This window comes from Macaca thibetana, chromosome 2, assembly GCF_024542745.1.
Source record: "Macaca thibetana thibetana isolate TM-01 chromosome 2, ASM2454274v1, whole genome shotgun sequence".
NCBI classification, from domain to species: Eukaryota; Metazoa; Chordata; class Mammalia; order Primates; family Cercopithecidae; genus Macaca; species Macaca thibetana.
Genome location: NC_065579.1, coordinates 145,454,592 through 145,473,245, shown reverse-complemented (window position 1 = coordinate 145,473,245; position 18,654 = coordinate 145,454,592). Strand labels below are relative to the sequence as shown.

Sequence of the window (18,654 nt, the reverse complement as noted above, 5' to 3'; positions counted from 1 at the left end):
TCATTGACTTTTTTTTTTTTTTTTTTTTTTTTCGAGATGAAGTCTCGCTCTATCACCCAAGCTGGAGTACAGTGGTGCAATCTTGGCTCACAGCAACCCCTGCTTCCCAGGTTCATAAATTCTGCCTCAGCCTCCCAAGTAGCTGGGATTACAGGCACGCACCACCATGCCTGGCTAATTTTTTTTTTTTTTTTTTGTATTTTTAGTAGAGACGGGGTTTCATCATGTTGGCCAGGCGGGTCTTGAATGCCTGACCTCCCAGAGTGCTGGGATTACAGGCATGAGCCACTGCGCCTGGCCATTATTGACCTATCTTTAAGTTCACTGAGTCTTTCTTATAGTTTCTATCTCTCTGCTAAAATTCCTTATCTGTTCATGTATGTTGTCCACCTTTTCCACAAGAGTCTTTGACATTAATTTTACTTCAAGTTCTCTGATAATTTTAGCATCTGGGAAATGTAACCTCTTGAATCTGGTTCTATTAGTTTGTATGTCTCTTGGTGGTTGATTGCTTTAGCTTTTTTTGTGTGTCTTGTAATTTTTTATTGTTGCCAGAGATGATATGTAGGACAGAGACTGAGATTAATAATATGTCTGGAAATTCTTCTATTAGGTCATTAATATATGAGGTTAAGTCAGTCTTGTCAGGAATTGAACTGGGTTTGGGCTTTGTTGTCATTACAGTGCCTTTGTTTGATCACAGGCTTTCAAGGGCTCTGGTGTTACCCATTGTTTAGGGTAAGGATTGACTTTCCAGAGGGTTTCTCAGCAGCCCTGCTCTCTTCAGTTGTTGGATTTTCCTGTGATCCTGTGCCTTAGACAGGGTCTTTCTTGTGCCCTTTTCCCTCTTCCAGAAGTAGACTGCTTCTGCTTGTCACTTAATGTTTGTCATCTAAACAGAGGTGGAGGCAGCTCTCCGTTCAGTCTGTCTTAGGCAGACCTGGCTCTGTGACTTAGTCTTCCCCAGGGCGTAGGGGGCTTTTTCTTTCTCTCCTTCCCCAGCCTCTGTGGGTCTTTTTTTTTTTTTTTTTTTTTTTTTTATGAGACGGAGTGTTGCTCTGTCGCCCAGGCTGGAGTGCAGTGGCCGCATCTCAGCTCACTGCAAGCTCCGCCTCCCGGGTCTACGCCATTCTCCTGCCCCAGCCTCCTGAGTAGCTGGGACTACAGACGCCCGCCACCTCACCCGGCTAGTTTTTTTTGTATTTTTTAGTAGAGACGGGGTTTCACCGTATTAGCCAGGCTGGTCTCGATCTCCTGACCTTGTGATCCGCCCGTCTCGGCCTCCCAAAGTGCTGGGATTACAGGCTTGAGCCACCGCGCCCGGCCGCCTCTGTGGGTCTTTACCTGTATCCTAGACGTGAAAGGGATTATTACCCTTTCCCTGGCAGCTTAAGACTTTTGCTCCTTAGTTCCGGAAAAGTGATTAGGTGAGGCAAGGGAGCTTGACTTTAAAGTATGCAACAGTGAGGATGGCTTCCTCCAGGCTCCTGCCCTGTCCCCAGTCTTTTTCGAGCACTGGCAACGTCCAAGAAGAAGAGCCTGTGAGCTGGTTCAGACTCCTCTGAGGTTTGCAGCTCCCGGGGATTCTGTACTATCCTACCAGCCCATACGCTGCTTGTAGAAATGTGATAATAACATTATCTGAATTCTTACCTGCTTGTATGAAGGCTTGTGTCTTCCTCCTGTTGCTGCCAATAAGCCAGTACTTATGTCCCATTGCCCCTTGGAGGACCCTGTCTTTTCTTAAATTTCAGGGAAATTGATCGACCTCACCTCTCTGATGAATTTAAGAAAAGTTATGATTTTGCATATTATCCAGCTTTTTTCTTATTGTTAGAATAGAAGTGATGTTCTTTCCAGCTTTCTACATTTTAGGCCTTGAATTGAGTTTTGAACGGCAAGTAGGAATTGGCATGAAATTCAATTCAATTAAGAAAGGGTGGGAAGGACATTTTGGGCAGAGGAAGATTGACAGGAGCATGAAATTTCATGAGAGCTTCATTTACCAACAGCTGGTTTGGGTTCAAATTAACAATATGAGTGATAGCTAGAATGGTGGGTCAGTTCACGGAAGGCCTAAATGTCCAGTGAAGGTGTTAAATTCTGAAAGTATTAAAGAGCCATGAATCTATAGCTTCAGTTGGCATTTGCCACCAACCTTCTTTGCTTTGGTGACAGAGGGGTTAGTAAGACATGGGCTGAATTACTTTTAAAATGATTTCCATGCTCTTGAGTCTGAAGTAGTACCCAACCTGCATGTAGAAGAAGTCTGCTGAGTGCATCTAATCTGCCCATATATTTTGCTTCCAGTCAGGTAGCACTGGTGCTGCAGATAGTCCTGAGAACTGGGAGAAAGTCTGGGACAACTGGAGGCTGCTGACAATGGCTGGGATCTTTGACTGCTGGGAGCCCCCAGAGGGAGGAGATGTCCTGTATTCCTATACCATCATCACAGTGGATTCTTGCAAAGGCTTGAGTGACATCCACCACAGGCAAGTCATACTTCTTACCCCTGGATCCAAAAGGATCCAAAGGAGAGTTTGTCCTCTGCTTTTAGGTAGCTTTAGAGAGTAGGAAACCAAGTCGTTTTACCAGGTAAAGTTAAAATCAGTTTGACTTTAACATGACATACATTCCTAAAAATCACTGTACTATGTAAAAGGATAGAATAAAAACCACATAACTTAAGGAGAAAATGGGGTTGAGACAACACTTAAAATGTTGTCAGTGACACATTAAAAATAACGGAAACCTAATAAAACAGTAACACTGCTTTATTCATGTTAAGTGGTTAAGAAATAAATAAATACTACAGGCAGGGCACAGTGGCTCACGCCTGTAATCCCAGCACTTTGGGAGGCTGAGGTGGGTGGGTCACGAGGTCAGGAGATTGAGACCATCCTGGCTAACACAGTGAAACCCTGTCTCTACTAAAAATACAAAAACTAAATTAGCTGGGCGTGGTGGCGGGTGCCTGTGGCCCCAGCTACTTGGGAGACTGAGGTGAGAGAATGGCATGAACCTAGGAGGTGGAGCTTGCAGTGAGCTGAGCTCGTTCCACTGGACCCCAGCCTGGGCGACAGAATGAGATTCCATCTCAAAAAATAAGTAAATAAATACATAAATACATACTACAATAAATATGGCACTTTACCTTGACAAGACCTGAAGTTTGCTTGTGGAAGTGGGTGTTGGAAGAAATGCATCTCATGAGTTACTGTGAAGTTGTGGAAGGAAGGTTATGTAAAATTTTTTATCTTTTGCAGTCTTAAATCCTGGGGCACATTTTTTCTCCTTTGAACGTATTTCCTTTGAGGCATGCATTTGTAATAGATACTGTTTAATCAAAATTGAATATTTGATTCAATGTATAGCCTTCTCCAATTAACTTCTGTATCACTGCTAGAAATTCTTTAGCGGCATTTTCATCTGTACTTGTGGCTTCTCCCAATAGCAGAAAGCTTTGAAAATTGTCGCCATGTTCGAAACCAGTGAACTAACCACCACTAGCACTAAAAGGAGCCACTTGTGGTATTTAAGGTTTTATTTATATATAGGTCTTATTTATATATTTTTTGTATAAACCTTATAGGTGCTTTTTTTTTTTTTGAGATGGAGTCTCACTTTTGTCGCCCAGGCTGGAATGCAATAGTGTGATCTCTGCTCGTGCGACCTCCACCTCCCGAGTTCAGGCAATGATTCTCCTGCCTCAGCCTCCTGAGAAACTGGGATTACAGGCATGCACCACCATGCCTGGCTAATTAGGTGCTTATTTTTATATTTATTTTTTCAGTCACTGAGCAGAGGTCAAATATAGATGCTTGTTTATATATAAATAAGTGCTTTCTCTCTCTTTTTTTTTTCCTTGAGACAGAGTTCTGCTCTTGTGCCCCAGGCTAGAGCACAATGGTGCAATCTCAGCTCACTGCAACCTCCGCCTCCCAGGTTCAAGTGATTCTCCTTCCTCAACCTCCCGAGTAGCTGGGATTATAGGCATGTGCCACCATGCCCGGCTAATTTTGTATTTTTTTTTTTAGTAGAGACAGGGTTTCTCCATGTTGGTCAGGCTGGTCTCGAACTCCCGACCTCAGGTGATCCGCCCGCCTCGGCCTTCCAAAGTGCTGGGATTACAGGCGTGAGCCACGGCGCCCAGCCAAATGCTTTCTCTTTGTGAGAAAGGTTCCAATTTTTTGTTTTTTGGCACTCAGACCATATGCTAAAGAATCTCTCCATTGCTTCTACTCTTTTAGGCCTGGTTAGTTGGTTAGTGTTGACTTCAGAGTAATTTTTTTTTTTTTTTTTTTTTTTTTTTTTTTTTTTTTTTTTTTTTTTTTTGAGACAGAGTCTTGCTCCATCGCCCAGGCTGCAGTGCAGTGGTGTGATATCGGGTCACTGCAAGCTCCGCCTCCCAGGTTCACACCATTCTCCTGTCTCAGCCTCCTGAGTAGCTGGGACTATAGGCGCACGCCGCCACGCCCGGCTAATTTTTTGTATTTTTAGTAGAGATGGGGTTTCACTGTGTTAGCCAGGATGGTCTCGATCTCCTGACCTTGTGATCTGCCTGCCTCGGCCTTCCAAAGTGCTGGGATTACAGGCGTGAGCCACCACGCCTGGCCAGAGTACTTCTTTCTCTTTTTTTTTTTTTTTTTTTTCTTCTTTTTTTTTTTTTTTTTTTTGAGACGGAGTCTTGCTCTGTAGCCCAGGCTGGAGTGCAGTGGCCGGATCTCAGCTCCCTGCAAGCTCCGCCTCCCGGGTCCAGGCCATTCTCCTGCCTCAGCCTCCCAAGTAGCTGGGACGACAGGCGCCCGCCACCTCGCCTGGCTAGTTTTTTTTGTATTTTTTAGTAGAGACGGGGTTTCACCGTGTTAGCCAGGATGGTCTCGATCTCCTGACCTCGTGATCCACCCATCTCAGCCTCCCAAAGTGCTGGGATTACAGGCTTGAGCCACTGCGCCTGGCCCAGAGTACTTCTTGAAGTTGTTTCAGCCATGGTCATTTTGATTTATTTTTTTGTAGCATTATCACTGATGTGGACTCCTTGATATCCTTTGCTCGGGAAATAATCACGTTCTGATTTTTATTCCAGGATTCTTTACTATTTCAAGCTTCTCTTCAATATTTAAAATGTTTCCATTCACATGCACTGCCTACCATGTTTTGAGCCAGGAAGCTTAGACATGTTTGAGATGTTAAATGTGTGTCTTTTTATATATATAGAAAAGTTCAGAAAGGCAAAAGAAGAGCAAAACACAATTTTGTGAAATAGTATGTAGTGAGCCAAAGTAGCAGTCAGTGTTTGAGATGTATGCACTTTGTGTATTTCTACAAGGCTCAGTTCAGCTGGGTGCAGTTTTCTGTATTCACCTTGTGTTTCTCACAGATGAAACTGCATAAGCAAACACAAAATTTGCATTGTGCTCCAATTACTCTCTAATATATCAGTGGCACTGGAACAGATTTGCATTTTAAACATAAGCATTGGCAGAACTGACTATACGTGTATTCTACCTTTATAATTTCTGCCAGAGCTGAGTACTCCCTGAAGTGATTTTTTGGAGTTCTCCTGAAAAGAATGCAGTGTGACATCTGTCAGGATTACCTGCTTTAGCCTTGTCGTAGGTTATATCTGTGAAAATATGCTTTCATGTGATATAGTTCTCTTGTAGTAATTAACCTTTAAAAATTACATTTCATTTAATCTAAATCACCATTCATTTTAAAATGTACCATTGTTTTATGTTACAGTGTTTAACATTATTTTATATGTTATATATATGTTTAGGAGACAAATGAACATTTGTCTGTATATGAATCAACTGTACCACCCAATAAAGTGTGTGCCACACTTTGCATTGACTGGGACATAAAACTGGAAGCTAAACCTAGTATATTTTCTTTACGTCCTCTGGGTACCCAGGAGTCATGTTTCACACCTTCTCTGCTTTTCTGACACATCATTTCCTTTTGTTCACAATTTTCTTAGTGTAAGTCTTTGAGAGGTGGTGAGGCTTGAGATTACTTTTGATAGACAAGTTTTCAAGAACTATTTTCCCTGCATTCTAGGCTGGAGTGTCATAGAAAGTTTACCAATTTGCTAGAGTGGACACTGGAGTACCCTAGACCAGTCATAGTACTCATCACTGTCTTTGCCATGAAACTTTATAATGTGGTTGTCCAGGTGTTGAATCTGGTGCCCTGTCACCCTGTGCTCAGGGAACACATGGCAGCAATCAGCATGTGAAGCGCAGAGGGAGGGCAGGCTCCCCTTGTGATATCTGAGCTATCAGCTGACTCAAGTCTCTCTCCCTTCTCTCCTTATTCTCACGCTACCTCTCCCAACCATTGTCTTGACTTCCCTGGCCAGGATGCCTGCCATATTAGATGGAGAGGAGGCAGTTTCTAAATGGCTTGACTTTGGTGAAGTCTCAACTCAGGAAGCTCTGAAATTAATCCACTCGACAGAGAACATCACCTTCCATGCAGTCTCTTCTGTGGTGAACAACTCGCGAAACAATACTCCTGAGTGTCTGGCTCCTGTCGACTTGGTGGTCAAAAAGGTAGGGGCCTGTGACTGGTACAGTCCTTTTTGAGCTTTCTGTCTTCTGTCAGTGTGCCTTTCTTTTAGGATGTGGCCTTTTATGATCAGCCCTTTAATTTGGACCATCAAAAGCTCTCATGCCCCTTGTACACGGCAAGGTAGTGTAGAGCAGCGATTCTCAAACCTGGCTATGACTCAGAGTTCCCAGGAGAAGAACTGTTTCAAAATGTAAATGCTAGACCCTATCCAGACATCCTGAATCAACATTTAGAGCTAGGCTTGGGCTTTTGTATAATTAAGAAGCTTCAGGCCGGGCACAGTGGCTCACACCTGTAATCCCAGCACTTTGGGAGGCTGAGGCGGGCGGATCACGAGGTCGAGATCGAGACCATTCTGGCCAACATGGTGAAACCCAGTCTCTACTAAAAATATAAAAATTAACTGGGCATGGTGGCCCACGCCTGTAATCGCAGCTACTTGGGAGGCTGAGGCAGGAGAATCACTTGAACCCGGGAACTGGAGGTTGCAGTGAGCTGAGATCGGGCCACTGCACTCCAGCTTGGTGACAGAGTGAGACTCCGTTTCAAAAAAAAAAAAGCTTCAGCTGGGTGCAGTGGCTCATGCCTGTAATCCCAGCACTTAGAAGGCAGAGGTAGGAGGGTAGCTTTACCCCATTAGTTCCAGACCTGCCTGGGCAATATAGTGAGACCCCGTTCTCCACAAAAAGGAAAACAAAAAAAAAGCTTCTTTGATGAAATGAGTCTGATAAACCAAGTTTGAGGACTTCTAATCTAGACAGTGATTGTGAGAAAGACAAAGGAGCCCTTGACCATATTGTGTCTCCATCCCCAACCAGCTGTGATTTTTGGTGTCTCTTTTCTGTATCTTTGCTTTCTGAACTACAAGTTGGAGGAGCTCCAGTCCTTAGTCTCCTTCAGGAGGATTTGAGAGCATTCCTACCGTGAACCTTAACTTCTTAGAATCAGCAAGGATCCAGAGGGTGTATTTTAGGGAGGGAAGGCAAACAAGCAGAAGGCCTGCAGTGGGGAGAGAAGTTTCAGAGCAAAAAGCTGGTCCCCACTGACATTTGTGGGTAAGGGTTTAGGAGTAGCGATTGTTTTTAGGTGGCATGGAGGGACTTAAAGTAGGACATACTTGGAATGTTCCAAGAATAGACATTTTAGAATGCCGTGTTAAGGATGATTGTTAGAATAGCTAGCTGTCCCCTCTCTATTTTTCTTAAAGTTTTTTCCATACCCACAGTCAGTGTCATCTTTTTTTCTTTTGTCACGATTCTGATAAACTCCTGCAACTGTGGCACTTTTTAAAAATTAGGTAACTCTAAAACTAATTCTATATACAGGTTGAATATCCCTATCCAAAATGCTTGGGAACAGAAGTGTTTTAGATTTTGAATTTTTTCAAATTTTGGAATATTTGCATTATATACTTCCTAGCTGAATATCCCAAATCTGAAATGTACCAACAAGCATTTCCCTTCAAAGTCATGTAAGCACTCAAAAAGTTTAGGATTTTGAAGCATTTTGGATCTTGGATTTTCAGGGTTAGGATGCTCAACCTGTATTCATTTTGGACTAGATACTGCCTATTTCTGCCATGATCTGTTTTTTTTTCTTTTTCCTTTTTAGAGACAGGGTCACGCTCTGTTGCCCAGGCTAGACTGCAGTGGCATGATCATAGTTCACTGTAGCCTCGAACTCCTGGGCTAAAACGATCCTCCCACCTCAGCCTCCCAGGTAGCTCAGCCTACAAGCGTACACCACCATGCCTGACTCATTTTTTAAATTTTTTATAGAGATGGGGTCTTCCTATGTTTCCTAGGCTGTTCTCAAACTCCTGGGCTTGATTTTCCCACCTCAGCCTCCGAAAGTGCTGGGATTACAGGCATGCACCACTGCACCTAACCCTGCCATGGTGTTTACTCCAAAAGATGTCACATTCTGGAGAGGTGGCATTGTGCCAATTCAGAACCTTTCAGTTCAGGGTTGGGGTGTGATGTAAAGCAAGCGAATAGGGAGTAGTGACAGTCAAGCAGAGGTTGTACAGATTGTCTGCACAAAGAGGAAACAATGTAGCCATATCACAGTGGCTGTTAGAAATTCTTCTGTATCTCTCCAGTCTCATTTTCCAACACTCCCCCCGGTCATGCTGAATTACATTCTTTTTTTTTTTTTTTTTTTTTTTTTTGAGACGGAGTCTCACGCTGTTGCCCAGGCTGGAGTGCAGTGGCGCGATCTCGGCTCACTGCAAGCTCCGCCTCCTGGGTTCACGCCATTCTCCTGCCTCAGCCTCCTGAGTAGCTAGGACTACAGGCGCCCGCCACCGCGCCCGGCTAATTTTTTGTATTTTTAGTAGAGACGGGGTTTCACTGTGGTCTCGATCTCCTGACCTTGTGATCCGCCCGCCTCGGCCTCCCAAAGTGCTGGGATTACAGGCTTGAGCCACCGCGCCCGGCCGAATTACGTTCTTTTCCCTGAGAATGCTTCATTCTCTGCACATTTGGAATGCCTTTCAGTTCTCTTCTCTGGCTGGTCCCACACAATCCTCTGTGAAACCTTCTCTAAGAGCTGCTTTCCTGCCCCTTAGAGCACACTCCTCTCTTTCCACTCTTTACTGGTGGGCCCCAGCTGGCCCTTAGTAACATTTTCCAAGCCTGGGTAAGTACCTAATGCCTCTTCCCCTTTTTCTTCCCTGGGACTTGGCCTTTTCCCAAAAGCTTGAGCTGAATGGTTTGAGCTTTTTCCTCTTTCTCCTAGGAGCTCAAGGCAAGTGGCAGTAGCCAGAGGATGTTGCAGTGGCTGGCCACAAAGTCACCCAAAAAAGAAGACTCAAAAACACCTCAAAAGGAAGAGTCAGATGTTCCCCAGTGGTCCAGTCAGTTCCTGCAGAAGAGTTCACTCCCCACCAAGAGAGGCACTGCAGGACTCCTAGAGCAATGGCTGAAGCGAGAGAAGGAAGAGGAACCTGTGGCCAAGCGTCCTTACAGCCAGTGACACAGGACTTTCAGAGACCAAGGCCAGGGTCTGCCTCACTGCTGTTCTGATAATAGGTTCTTACATTGTATGTGTGTGTGTTTGCTTTGGGAGGAGGTGGCACTGTGTTGACAGTTGTGGGCTCATGGGGAAGTAGCCTTTTTGGCCATGAGTAGGAGCCCCTAGTGGGGCTGGTGGACAGCTTTGGAAGAGGTGTCCTGTTGCTGTCACCAGCCATGTGGGCCCCATAGGGGCACTGTGCCTGCTGCCCTTTTCCTGGCAGGGCTGGTGGAGTCTTCCCTCAAAGCATGCTTTACCCAGTTGGGAAGTCTCTGCCCTGATCTGGTACTCCTTGTAGTAAGCTATTTTCTGCTCAGCTACTGGGCTCTTTCAGTTTTTTAGAATAAGTTCTTAAAATGTATTTTTTTCCTGAATAAATTATGTTTGGTAAACTTCTGCCTACATTTTGGAAAATGATGCTGGTGGGGAAAGTTCTGGATCTTACTTGTTTTTCTTCTAGAATCAGTCCTCAGGAATGGGTTTTGTCACAAACGGGGCATGGGGGCTTTCTGAGGAAATAACTACAAGTCTTGGTGGTGGGCTCCTTGTTATGTTTCTTTTTATTTCAGTCTTGATACTTGCAAGTTGTCTGAATCCTTTAGCTTCAAACCAGCCTGAGTTGAGTGCTTGACACAGCAGAACCTGTCCTTACCACAGGTGGGAAGGAAAGGACCAGTTTCTAGCCGTGTCGGGCCACTCCTCTTTTAAGCATCTAGAAGGGAGGCATTCACAAAAGCTGCCCCAACAGCTTTCGAAATGACCAGGAGGACTGGGCGGCGCCGAGCCCAGAACGCTCCTCGCGCAGCCTTGGCTGCGGGCGACCGGACCGATTACTACTAGTGCGGTGGTGGTGCAGGCCCCAGCCTGTATGCAAATCAGGGATCAGACGATCGGAATTTCCACCAATCAGCGGGAAGCCTCGGCCCCGTAACTGTTAATGGGAGACAGCAGCGCCACGCCACAGGCTTTTCCGCTGGAAGGGTGGGGGGCCAGGTGGGGCTCTCGCCCCGACCCTTCCCCGAGGCCCGCCCTCCTCGCCTTTTCTCTAAATTCCTCTTTTGAGTGCCCTCCCTTCCGGTTGAGAGGTGGGGGTTGGCTCGTAGTTACACACTCAGTCACCCCGCACTGTGAAGACGGGGCCTCCCTTGTGAACTGATTTGCGTGGGATTTGGTTGTTTTATTAAGAGATTTAAAAAATTTAGATGACTTACTAGTATGACTGTTTTGTCGTATTTGCTTCCAGTTTAATAAATGACAAAAATGAAATTCCCTTTGTTTTTCATTACCATCTCCCCACTGTTTCTCATGGTTGCAAATTAGTTTGGTGAGGTATTTCCATTTTAACATGAAAGAATATAATGCCTGCAGGGGCTCGTTTCCTTTTCATTCAGGTTTTTATACTTTCATATAAATGTGATGTTAGAAACAAATCCTGGCCGGGCGAGGTGGCTCACTCCTGTAATCCTAGCACTTTGGGAGGCCAAGGTAGGTGGATCACCTGAGGCCAGGAGTTCAAGACCAGCCTGGCCAACATGGTGAAACCCTGTCTCTACTAAAATACAAAAATTAGCCGAGCATGACGGTGGGTGCCTGTAATCCCAGCTACCTGGGAGACTGAGACAGGAGAATCGCTTGAACCCGGGAGATGGTGGTTGTAGTGAGCCGAGATCATGCCACTGCACTCCAGCCTGGGCAGCTGAGCAGGACTCCATCTGAGGAAAAAAAAAAAAAAGCAAGTCCTTACATCTGAGAGCATGCAGTATCATTTTATGAGTTTCAGGTTTACATAAACTGAAGGGCATTCTGCAACTTCTTTTTCTCTTAAGTCATCGGCTTTACTAGGTATTGCCAAATTGCTCTCCAAATTTTCATGTATTTCAGGGGCATAAAAATCTTCATTTTCCCACCTTGCCAACATTGAATCCTGCTTACTAGAGCAATGGAGCATCTTCCCCTGTCTTCCGTTCTTAGTCAAATCTCAGGGACCAAACAGGGTAGTTCCTACCTGCCTGTCTGGGTGTGGCCAGGTAGAGCCAGGCCCTCTACCATTCTCTGGAGCAGGTGGGGGCAGGCCTAGGATGTGGCCATCTGGCCCCTCTGCTTGGCTCCCAGATAGCAGTCCTTCCCATCTCCCTCCCTTTCACCCTCTAGCAGTGACCAGGCTTGGCTCTAAGCCTTAAGGGTATGCTTCCCGCACTGTAGCCTTAGAGGAGGCAGAGGGTCCCTGGGATTTCTGGTCCTGATGGATACAGGTGCCTGCCCCTCAGTCCTGTCTGCAGTCCATGTTAATCCATTGTCTCATGCAAGGCTTACATACCTAAAGCTGAACCCTGCTTTGTATAGAGGTGGAAGCAGACCCAGGCAAGCAAATATGGCTTGACATAGATAAGTTAAGGACAAGTCCACAGGACTCCTGACTTGGGAGGAGTGTATCAGCTTGGGGAAGTTGGATGAGATTTTGCTTGTTGCCAAGAAGAGCCCAGAGGGTGGGTGTTGTGGGGGGAACCAGAGGCAATAAGTGAGACCTCAGACTCCTAGATTCCTGGGCCTGTAGAAACTCCCCATTCTTACCTGGGCCTCTTTCTTCTCAACCAGAGTGAGGAACAAGTGATGGGAAGGGTTGAACCTCATTACCTGGGGATAGGAGCTTTGGCTCAGGCTCCTCTGAGGACTCTCCACCTGAGAGGGTCCTCAGTACACACAGACTTTTTTTTCCCGCCCCCCCCCCCCGCCCGAAACAGGGTCTTGCTCTGTCACCCAGGCTGAAGTGAAGTGGCGTGATCTTGGCTCACTGCAACCTCTACCTCCTGGGCTCAAGTGATTCTCCCATCTCAGCTTCCCAAGTAGCTGGGACTACAGATGCATGCCACCACACAGCTAATTTTCATGTTTTTTGCAGAGATGGGAGTCTCACTATGTTGCCCAGGCTGATCTCAAACTCCTGGGCTCAAGCGATCCTCCTGCCCTTGGCTTCCAAAAGTGCTGGGATTAAAGGTGTGAACCACGGCACCACCCAACCCCCTGTCCTACCACAGAAAGTTGTAAAAGGCAGAGTCTTTCACAGTCCCTAACCAAGGCAGCCAGAAGAAGGATAGGGGATGGGAGAGCCAAGAAGAGGTGAGCAAGAAAAGTAGCCTCTGTGAGAGCATATTTATAGGATGCACTGGGCAAGGCTCTGGGGTCCTAATGACAACCCTCTATGGAGAGGTTGTTACCCAGGTGTAGATGCTCAGCACTGGCCGATAGGTCTCTGGCTTTCACCAGTGTATGGCTTCCTTTGGTTGAGTCTCCTTCAGGATACGACCATTTGGGGCTCCTTGTCTTGTGAAGTGGCCAGAAGGGCCCTCATAGAAGATCCAGTTGAGAAATCTCAAAGCTGGGGGACTTCGGGCCACATTTAGCTCACACAGTGATTTTGTTTGGCCCATACAATATGTATTTATTTATTTATTTATTTATTTTATTTATTTTTTTTGAGACGGAGTCTCGCTCTGTCGCTCAGGCTGGAGTGCAGTGGCGTGATTTCCACTCACTGCAAGCTCCGCCCCCCGGGTTCACGCCATTCTCCTGCCTCAGCCTCCCGTGTAGCTGGGACTACAGGCGCCTGCCACCGTGCCCGGCTAGTTTTTTTTGTATTTTTTTTCAGTAGAGACGGGGTTTCACCGTGTTGGCCAGGATGGTCTCGATCTCCTGACCTTGTGATCCGCCATCTCGGCCTCCCAGTGTGCTGGGATTACAGGCTTGAGCCACCGCGCCCGGCCGTATTTATTTTTTAATTCTGGTAAAATGCATGTGACATAAAATCTGCCATCTAAGCCTTTTTTTTTTTTTTTTTTTTTTTTTTGAGACAGACATCTTGCTCTGCCCCCCAGGCTGGAGTGCAGTGGCAAGATCTCGGCTCACTGCAACCTCTGCCTCCTCAAGCGATTCTCCTGCCTCAGCCTCCCGAGTAGCTGGGGCTACAGGCACCCACCACCATGCCCAGATAATTTTTGTATTTTTAGTAGAGATGGGATTTTGCCATGTTGGCGAGGCTGGTCTCAAACTCCTGAGCTCAGGTGATCCGCCCGCCTCGGCCTCCCAAAGTGCTGGGATTACAGGCGTGAGCCACTGTGCCCAGCCGAACATTTAAAAATATACATTCAATACTGTTAATTGTATTCACGTTGTTGTGCAACCAATCTCTGAAACTTTTTTATCTTGCAAAACTGAAAGTTAAACAACTCCCCATATTTCCCTCCCCTCAGCCCTTGATAACCACCATTCTACTTTCTATCTCTGTGAATTTGACTATTCTAGATACCTCATTCAAGTGGAATCATGCAGTGTTTGTCTTTTTGTCACTGGCTATTTTCACTCAGCATAATGTTCTCAAGATTCATCCATGTGGTAGTATGGGTCAGAATTTCTTTCCTTTTTAAGGCTAAATAATATTCCATTGTATGGGTAGATCATGTGTTTAAAAATCTACTCTTCTGTCAATGGATCCTTGGGCTGCTTCCACCTTTTGGCTATTGTGAATAGCGCTACTATGAACATGAATGTGCTCTTCTCTACTTTACATTCTTTGGGGTATTTGCCCACAAGTGGAATTGCTGGATTACATAGTAATTGTGTTTAATTTTTTGAGAAACTGCCATACTGTTTTACATAGCAGTTGGACCATTTTACATTCCTTCCAACAGTGCACAAGTGTTCCAGTTTCCCCACATCCTTGCCAACACTTGCTGTGTTCTGTGTTTTTTGTTTGTTTGTTTGTTTTTTGTTTTTTAAGACAGGGTCTGGCGCTGTTGCCCAGGCTGGAGTGCAGTGGCTCGATCTTGGCTCACTGCAATTTCCACCTCCTGGGCTCAAGCGATTCTCCCACCTCAGCCTCCTGAGTAGCTGGGATTAAAGGTACACACCACCATGTCCGGCTAATTTTTGTATTTTTTGGAGAGATGGGCGTCTCGTTATGTTACCTAGGCTAGTCTTGAACTCCTGGGCTCTAGTGATCCTCCTACCTTGGCCTCCCAAAGTGCTGGGATTATAGGTGTAAGTCACAATGCCCAGACCTGTTTTTTGATAGTAGCCAGTCTAATGGGTATGGGGTATTTGTTTTTTAAGCCCATATTTTAAAATAATGGGAAATTTCAGGTAATAGTATAGTTTCCACTTTAAGAAATTTTGAGGAGGTGCCTCCGACACCCAGGCACCACTGCTGCACTGAGGTACCCTACCCCATTCCTCCCTGGATGTCCAGACCACTCCTAGCCTCCAGAGAGGGACATGGAAACTTTCAGGAGGTGCTGCTTCTAACATTATTTGGAAAACTGGGAAGCTCTGAAAACAATCAGTAGGAGCTGGGTAGTCACTGCCCCTCTTCATGTGCAGTCTGTGTCTTCCAGTTGGCCAGAATGTTCTACCTGGTCTGGAAGCCCTCCTCACCACCCCCCACACCCATTTTTAACTGTGGAATTGGGAGGGCTTTGCAACATGCCAACTTGGCCTGGCTGAACCATATTTTCCAGAACTCCCTGACTAGTATGTTTTCCATTAGGGTGGGCCAGGAGGCAGATTCTCACCAGATTTGGAAGGAAGCAACCATTTGGATTACTGATCTGCTGACTCACCTGATGGGCATGAAGCAGCACCTGGACCTGCAATTGTTGTGCTTTTCCTGGACTCTCCTTCAGTTTTTTCTGACTCCTGGGGCAGGTGTGTGCACGTCTAGCTCTGTGACTAAGGGTCCCAGCTTCTACCTTCATCAGTGAGGTCAGAGGTAATAAGAATAGACACAGGTTTCAGTCTGTCCTTATGGGTTCTCCCTGTGCTAGTGAGGTTTCAGTATGTTCATGTGCTCATGGTCTTCCCCTCCTGACCACCTGCCTGTGGACTTCAAGCTCCATCAGTCTTGGAGATACAGCCTTACAGAAACTGCTTAATCAGCCCCTACAATTGTGCAAGCCAGTTCCCTGGTTTTCCTTCTCTGTTGAGTTTACATGGGAACCTGAAGCCCTGCTGATTTATCCGGCCTCATGCCCTGTCACATCTCCCCCACTGCTTTTACCACTACACCTTTCACCATTCCCCAAACCCAGCAGCCTGTGCTACTGTGGGGTTTCCAGTCTGGAATGTCCCTAATAGGAGCTTGCTGGTTTATCTATCCTTCTCCTGCAAGTGACTGCGTCCCATCACTGCCTCTGCTCCCATTCACCCCCAGCCTGGCACAGTCCAAGAGAACGGGCCCCATCCAGGAGGTGTTGAATGAATGACTGTGGACTAAACCCTTGGCATATGAGATGTTTTGTTCTCCCATACCTCTGCAAGTATCACCGCCCCCAGCTTGCAAGTGTAAGTAGCCCTAACAGCAGTTGCTGTGGGAAGAACCAGGACCTTTGCCTGTTCATAACTGGTGGAGCTGCTGGAAGAGCTAATATGCCCTGGGCCACATCACTCAAGATGTGATGACTGGGACAGTGAGATGGCAGCACCCCTTGTGCTAGGAGCTCAGACCCTCCCCAACAGGCCCTGTGCTCAGCTCCAAGCCCTGCCCTGGCAGAGAGACAGCTTTAGACCAGGTTGGTCTAGGGACATTGACTGAAGATCCCCTTCTACCAGTCACCAAGGCTACACACCCTGGGATGGGGCCTTTGCAGTGTCTGCAGAGCTGTCCTGGGGCCAGGGAGAAGGCAGACTGGGGGACCCAGAAGGCAGAGGTGAGATGTTGAGGAGGCTCACAGGGAGGAGGCAACATCGAAAGCAGAGTAGCCCTGGTGACAGGTAGAATGCTAACCCCAGGAGGATTCAAGGGATTGGGGGTGCAGAGGCTAGAGGTCTTGACCAGAGATAGTGTGATCAGACTCTGCCTAGTTAGCAGATGAGTGATTTTAAAGTCTTTCTTAGCACCATTTATATATGAGGAAACAGACTTGGGGAGAACAATCTTGCCCCAGACCCAAAGATCCTAGTGGAGATAGGTCCACTATGGGAGCCTCTAGCAGGGGCCTGCTCCTACCTGCCCGCCTAATACTAATCCGCACTGGGCTGCAGAGGAGAGCTCAAGCCTGGGCTGTTTTGCACATAAGCCCTTTACCTCCTTGCTGTACCAGGGTCACCTCCTCTAGAAAGCCCTTTCTTCCTTAGCCTCACAGTGTCAAGTGCCTTCAATGTTCAACTGGAATTGAGGCGTCTTGAAGCCAAGTCCAGGAGACACAGTAAATAAATGGTGGATCCTGGACTCCCCAGCCCACTGTAGGAGCTAAGCATCAGGGCAGAAAAATACAGGCTTTGGAGCCACATAGAGCAGGTTTGAATCTTGACCTGGCTGTGTGGCCTCCCAGAGTCTCAGCAACTGCATCAGTAAATTTGGCTCTTGAACACCCTTTTTCAAGATTGGGGTTGTTTTGAGGTTGAGATCAGGCCTGTGAGTCCTCAGAGTACCAGACACAGTGAGTACTCAGGTGTGCTTGGTTGTGGTCATGTGGCATCAACTTAGGGCACCTCTCAGGAATATGGGACCTACTCTGTGAACCCCACAGTAGCACAGGTCCCATAAAGTCAGAAAGCCGCCCAGCTGAAGGGGCCAACTGAGCAAGCTGGGAAAAAGGGAGGGGAGGGGCCTGTGGGCAGAGAATGGGACACTAGAAGGGTGGTTCAGAGGAAGAGCAATTTGAAAGGATGACAAGGTCCAGGATGGGCTTGTGGGGAGGGTTAGGTGACTCATTCCTTTGAGTGAGAGACCAGGATGCAAGCAACAGAAACCCCAGTCAAACTAATGTATGCAAAAAGCAATGTATAGGCTCACAGGATAGTCAGGGCTATCCAAGCTTTAGGCATGGCTTGATCCAGAAGCTCCATTAATGTCATTAAGCATCTGTCCATTTCCTGGCTCCAATTTTCTCTATCTTGGCTCTTTATTCAGGGGAGCTCTCCCTATATGTTGACAAAGATAGTTACTGGCAACGCTGGCCCACATCCCTAACATTTAGTGATCCCAGTGAAAGAGCACCTGTTTCTCAGCAGTTCCAGGGGAAGTCCCAGGATTGACTTGCATTGAACCCACTGGATCAAGAACCCACTTCGGGCCTAATCACTGTGGCCAAGTGAACAACTGATTGAACACTTATTGGCCAGGTCTTCAGTCATGTGACCACCCTGGGGCTGGGTCCCCAAGGGAAACTCACAATATTATCAGCAAAGTGGATGGCTTGTCTCACTGAGGGCTGGTCTACTGGGTGCTTAAGTGCTCCTACAGCCTCAGGGTGGAGAAGACAGCAAGCTGGGGCCCATGCCAAGGAATGAAGAGAGGGTGAAAGGTGGCAGGGGTGGGAGGCAGCACCAGAGGAGGCGGCCACTAGTGGAGGCAGGTGGTGTGAACAGCAAAGGGTAGCTTTTGGTGAGAAATACGGAAAGGCAATGAGGAATAAGGACAGCCCAAAACGCACTTTGGGGCACTGGATTTAGCTGGCCAGCAGCACCATCTCTTTAGCATCCTGGGTGTGCCAAGGCCTCTTCTGGACCCTTGCTGCTGGTGGCCTATTGGCTGGCCCTGCAAGGAGTATGGGACAGGCCTGGGCTGGCACTTGGACATGATGGGATGTCCTCAAAGGACAGATGGTCAGCAAGGTGGAGGACTTAGTTAGGGAGGGAGGTTTAGGAAGGGATGAAACTCTGTTCATGGAGCACTTAACAGGCAGGCAGGAAGGAGCAGTGTCCACAGAGGACAGATGTCTGAGGCCTTGGTGGCCTTGGTGCCCATGGCCCCCTGCTGCAGCCCTTCCCAGCCCTCTGAATCCCAGAACCACCTGGGAAGCTGGTCAGAAGGCTGATTCCCAGGCCCAGCCCCAGAGATTCAGATTTGGACAACCAGGACATGAGCTGGCAGCAGGGGTGGAGCTGCCAGCCTAGGCCTACCTGCCTCCTAGGTGCCCACAGGAGCCCCAGACCCCCAGACCCCAGCGACAGCCGTCTGTGTCCTGATGATGGTACCTCTGCCCTCATCATTCACTGTCTCCACACTAGCCAGGGAGCTTGGGCAGGGCAGGCACCTGGACTGGTTTTGCCTACTGCTGTGTCTGCAGC

At 47.2% G+C, this 18,654-nt stretch overlaps 3 protein-coding genes across 4 annotated transcripts in view; 1 reads left to right on the top strand and 2 right to left on the bottom strand.

Annotated features, from left to right (window-relative positions):
• The window catches only part of HMCES (5-hydroxymethylcytosine binding, ES cell specific), a 31,093-nt gene extending 20,236 nt beyond the window's left edge, over positions 1-10,857 (top strand). For both annotated transcript variants that reach the window (XM_050781742.1, XM_050781741.1), the window contains exons 5-7: positions 2,311-2,492; positions 6,365-6,557; positions 9,316-10,857. In XM_050781742.1, the coding sequence (XP_050637699.1) occupies positions 2,311-2,492; positions 6,365-6,557; positions 9,316-9,552 (612 nt within the window). In that variant the 3' untranslated portion in view covers positions 9,553-10,857. The remainder of the gene's footprint in view (positions 1-2,310; positions 2,493-6,364; positions 6,558-9,315) is intronic.
• MBD4 (methyl-CpG binding domain 4, DNA glycosylase) overlaps positions 1-18,654 on the bottom strand; it is a 332,365-nt gene that overhangs the window by 179,497 nt on the left and 134,214 nt on the right. The window lies entirely within an intron of this gene.
• The window catches only part of ISY1 (ISY1 splicing factor homolog), a 285,043-nt gene that overhangs the window by 184,611 nt on the left and 81,778 nt on the right, over positions 1-18,654 (bottom strand). The gene's annotated exons all lie outside the window — the stretch shown is intronic.